Source organism: Trichinella spiralis (assembly GCF_000181795.1).
Source record: "Trichinella spiralis strain ISS 195 chromosome Unknown Scfld882, whole genome shotgun sequence".
Taxonomy (NCBI): domain Eukaryota; kingdom Metazoa; phylum Nematoda; class Enoplea; order Trichinellida; family Trichinellidae; genus Trichinella; species Trichinella spiralis.
In genome coordinates, this window is record NW_003527821.1 from 1 (window position 1) to 4,819 (window position 4,819).

General features: G+C 31.5%; 1 protein-coding gene across 1 annotated transcript; it reads right to left on the reverse strand.

The window, feature by feature from the left end:
• Nucleotides 1-56: 56 nt before the first annotated feature.
• Nucleotides 57-1,142, reverse strand: Tsp_13203 (conserved hypothetical protein; the record flags this gene model as incomplete). Its single annotated transcript, XM_003370350.1, has 7 exons — nucleotides 1,139-1,142; nucleotides 913-1,065; nucleotides 678-850; nucleotides 612-617; nucleotides 511-588; nucleotides 206-451; nucleotides 57-101 (listed from the first exon to the last, which is right to left on the reverse strand). Coding segments are annotated over exons 1-7 (705 nt in total), but the record flags the coding sequence as incomplete, so codon positions are not given.
• Nucleotides 1,143-4,819: the final 3,677 nt, after the last annotated feature.

Sequence of the window (4,819 nt, forward strand, 5' to 3'; positions counted from 1 at the left end):
ATAAAAATGTACAACCTGAATACTTCCAGCCTTTAAGGAAATTCTCAACGGCCAACCTGCATATTTGGCGAAGCAGACGGATCAGCAAAGGCAAGAAATATCTGAAAGTGATCATCAAAAATATTAAGCAGAAATTTTTATACGTAGTTCCAACAGCACAAAAAAATTCAACAAAACAACAACTGAAACAGTATGGAAAAGTTACTTTGTCTTCAGTCACTGTCTCGCATATTGGATCATTCAGCATTTTCAAAACATATTCATCGTCTTGTTTTAATATTACAAAATATGGAAGAAGGTCCCGTTGAGCTTCGAGACAGACACGCTGAATTGCTTTCATAAAGTCAACATCAAGCTTGCTAAACTGTTCAGGTTCAGAGGCGAAAAACATGTCAGAAACATTAAAAGCTGGAAAACCAATCATAAAATCATAAAGATATTTTTTTGCGTCCTAAATTAAAATTCAACAATTTATGAAGCCATTGAAATATTCTGACAAGAATGTTATACTATGTGCACTAATAAAATGAACCGATTCAGCAGTGATGGATTCTGGAGCCAAACTTTGGCGTCAATGTCATTCCAAATCTTAAAAAATTTTGATCATTTACCTCTCTCTGCAAATAAATAAATGAAAAAGGAAAAGGCACATATGTGGTATTAAATTGAAAACAAACCTGCTTTCCAATATCCGTCATCAGTTCTTTCTTGTCCACTGCAGCGAATTTTTCCAGCGTATTCAAGATGTACAACAAACCGTGAACAACAAAGCTGTTGCCTGCTACTTTGGGTGCCGGGTCAAGTGAATTAAAGTCGAGAGAAAAATAACTTGGCAGTACACTTCGAGTAGCTTCAGCCGAATAAACATACGTTTAAGCATAAAATACAAAATAATCGCGTACAACAACTAACTGTTCTGATAATATCCGACAACATGTTTGGGTGTTTCGTCCAGTTTCCACTCTTCAAGTTTTTTAGTCGTCACAGCATCCCAAAAAGCGGGATGAAATGTAGATTTGAAGGGATCAAAGCGAAGTAACTTTACTTCCTCCGTTTCAACAGTAGCTTTAAAAAAGAAAAATATTTTATATTCTATTGTCCATATATAAATAGAACATGCATGCACCACTAGACTTACCCATTGCTTTCAAAATAACGTGCCAATGACAATATCAGAATTTAAGGATAACAAAACTAAAATACAACACGATAAGGAAGCATTATATTGTCATTACTTCAATGATATGAATCATCATAATACAAATTCTTTGTGTAGCAAAATTCATTAGAATTCATAGCAGTTATTAAAAAATAAGCAACATTTTTGTTAACGAAACTTCTCTGCATTAACACTAATAACAAAATACGAAAATATTCACAGCAAGTTTGACAACTAATAAGCAGTTTGGTCATAGCAATCCGACATGAATTTTTCAATGTAACCAAATTATAAGAAAAAAACTACATATTTAATGAATGCTTTTAACAACAATTAAATGTTGTATATATAAAGAAATTTCATGTCAAAATAACAGTCTTCTTCATTTTACTTTTATACCACTTTTTCTAAAAGTAAAAAAAGAATGCTATATTTTAAATAAATGTGCATGATCTAAAAGTCAGCATAAATGCTGCGTCAAGAATGACATGCTTCGACAAATAAATTGACCTTACTTTAAACAAATAAATTAATGTAACATGCACTTAATTTTACAGCACTGTAAATAATATAATTGGATCAAAATCAACCCCAATACACAACAGTTTATAAATTCAGGCCATATCGCCTTTTTCTATAGTATTTTTTGTATTCAGGTAACAATAACTTTACTGTAATACTGTAGTAATTGACCGAAAAGTTTTTGGAACTGTACTCCAATGTTAGAATACTGTTAAATTAAAAATTCAATGAATTTCAATTAAATACGTTTATTTTAATTTAATTTTATGCCAGTTAATGAATTTTTAGGATACAAATTTACCACATAATTCATTAATAGAAACTGAACAGTTGCAGTGAAAAATTAAACAACTCACTTGAGTTTAATGCAAATGTAGATCTTCATTACATTGAATTCCGGTTTAAGTTATATAATTATTGTACATGATGCTTTTCTGGATGTTTTTTTTAATATTTACAACAATATCAATGTGAAATTGTGTGTAGATCCAGAACGCGTTTTGGAAAATGAATGTTTTACATTTTTTTTAAAATTAAATTACGTTTAACAACTAATCTCTGTAAAATATGTTAACATTTTTACGTATAACAGAATAAAATATATTGTAGAGTAATAAATAATATTTTCTAATAAGCAATTCAGTGAAAAATTGTTTAAGCTTTGAAAAATGGAAAATTTCAGTCATGTGCTTGTCGTTGTTGGATAACCAACCACCAACCGACCAACTAGCTTTGATAACTTTCTGAAAGTTAAGCAAACAAACTGTAAACTAGAAAGTGTAGTGTTTGCATAAACAAGTTAAACAAACTGATACAAGTTGAGAAATTTAACGCATAGGCATGTAAAATGTATTTTATTAAAAGTCATTTGCTTTTTGCACGTCATTCTGCATTGCATGCACTGAGCAACTTTCGACGATTGTTCTTTCAATTCTTTTCCAAACCCTTTTATTCAGGTAATAACTAAAGTCAATAATATTCCATTATGGAATACTGAATATTTTGTTCAATGTTAATTCGAAGTTCATTTTAAGAAATTTCACTGGATGTTGTGTTTGAAAACGAATCCCTTGTTAAATTTGATGTATTCTAGTTATCATATAAATGAGTATCATACAAATAAATCACTGTTGAATATATATATATATTTAATATTGCAAAGGTTGGTTTAATGTAATGTTGAATGTTTGACGAAAATTATGTAAATTTTATGCATAATTTTACAAAAATAATCGTCAGTTTAAAGTCAATATTCTGAACTTTTGAAAACTCATTGAAATGAACAATGAATTGTTTTTAAAAATTTCAAAGTTCAATTTTGCAAATTCAAAACATTCTCTGACGTTATGTTATTTTTGACTGTTGAATCGTCGGAGAATAGAAATATCATCCTTTTTTGTCCAGGAAACCTTTTGTTGAAAATGTAAATTTCACTGCGAAATATGTTTTTTACAATTTGCATAAATGTTAGCAAATAGTGTTTGTTGTATAACAAGAGAAAAATTGATTCGTTGTTAGCTTTGAATGATGATCGTATTCCTCGAGTATAATTTAATATTTATTCAAAAAAATGTTACTATTTTTAATACCTCTTATTTCAATTAAAAATAAAATTTTGTTTACTTACGCAGCAATTTTTTAACACAATAACGTATGTGATTTCGCTAGTTTGCAACAATTGTGTAGTACAACGGAAATGCGATGTTGCAAGAATGTTTTCTCCTCTTTTCGTGGACATTAATTTCAATAGACGAACTAATCAGAACAAACAAACAAACAAAAACGACCATTAAAATCTGTATTGAAATGTTTGCTTGATATGTTTGATTTTAACCTTTTTAAATAAAATGAAATTTGATAAAAATGAATAAAACTTCCACAATGACTGAAATGGGATATTTCAGTAAACAGAATGGTAAAATAGTGTGGCATTGGATAAATAGAATAATTATACAAATAATAATGGATATCCGTATTGTCATAAGATAATGTTTTACATTGAAAATGAGATGTGCTTCTTTTCATTGATTTATTTGTATTAAACAACGAAAAAACTCAAGTAGATCACCAAGAAAGTTGAAATTTCGGATGGGGGGGGGGGGGGAATTCTATGATGCTAAAATAAAGTGGAGAGAATTAGCCGGCCACATGGTCGGTTAATAATAATGATAATAGCGAGCAAATGAATGATACCGGAAAAGCGTCACAACATTTTCCAACTGATAATGTAGCCAATGCTGACGGCAGTTTTTCAATTTGAATAAGAAGCGCGGCTTTCGACCTCGCCAACAGAGAGAAAGCTAAGCTTCTCCGTTTATATTTTATTTCAACATTCAAGCAAAAACGACAGCCGCGAGACAACTGAGAACAGCTGTTGTTAGCTGCTGCTACACGGACAGGTCGCTCGCAATGTCGTCGTAGCTCCAATATCGATGCTGATATTATATTTCTTTTCCTTTGAACAGCTCCCTCCCTGCAGTTCGACTTCTAAAAGCCGGACTTTTGCTTAACGTTATTTCTTCAATCCATCATCGCATTCTAGTTATCATTAATTATTATTATTATTATCATTGGCTTCGGCAACGTTTTCACGTTGGTAGATTCGTGAACAGATTGGTCGAAAAATAGACATTCCAAGTGGAAGAAGGAAATTTTTGGCTTTGAATTACGAGCACCTCTGAGTCGTCAAGTTCCATATATTTTTTTCCTCCAATCCCCCCCCCGCTTCTTTGCAACAGCAGACTTCATGACTTCATGCTCGGCAAGCCAACTAATTGGCATCTTTTCAATTTCAGTATTTCAAAAAATTTTCCTTATTTTTTCTTGTGGCTAATAGATAATAAGAATAAGCAGTTGGCACTGGTTGTGTTTTTTCCCCTTTGCTTTCAGTAATTTTTATTACATCCGCACTCTGGTGGTAGTGATTTGTTGTTCGGATGTATCTTTTTCTTTTCGTAACACGTTTCAACAACAGCAAACCAAGCTTGCTTGCTGTGTTTGTGAAATTTTCATTCGGCCTAAAATCTGGTCGATTAAAATGTCGAATGTTGTGTGTTAATAATGTTGTGCTCTTCTATTCTATTCCGAGATTTTCCAACTTTTTCCCCAACGCCAAGCTGACGACCAACCGAACATCTG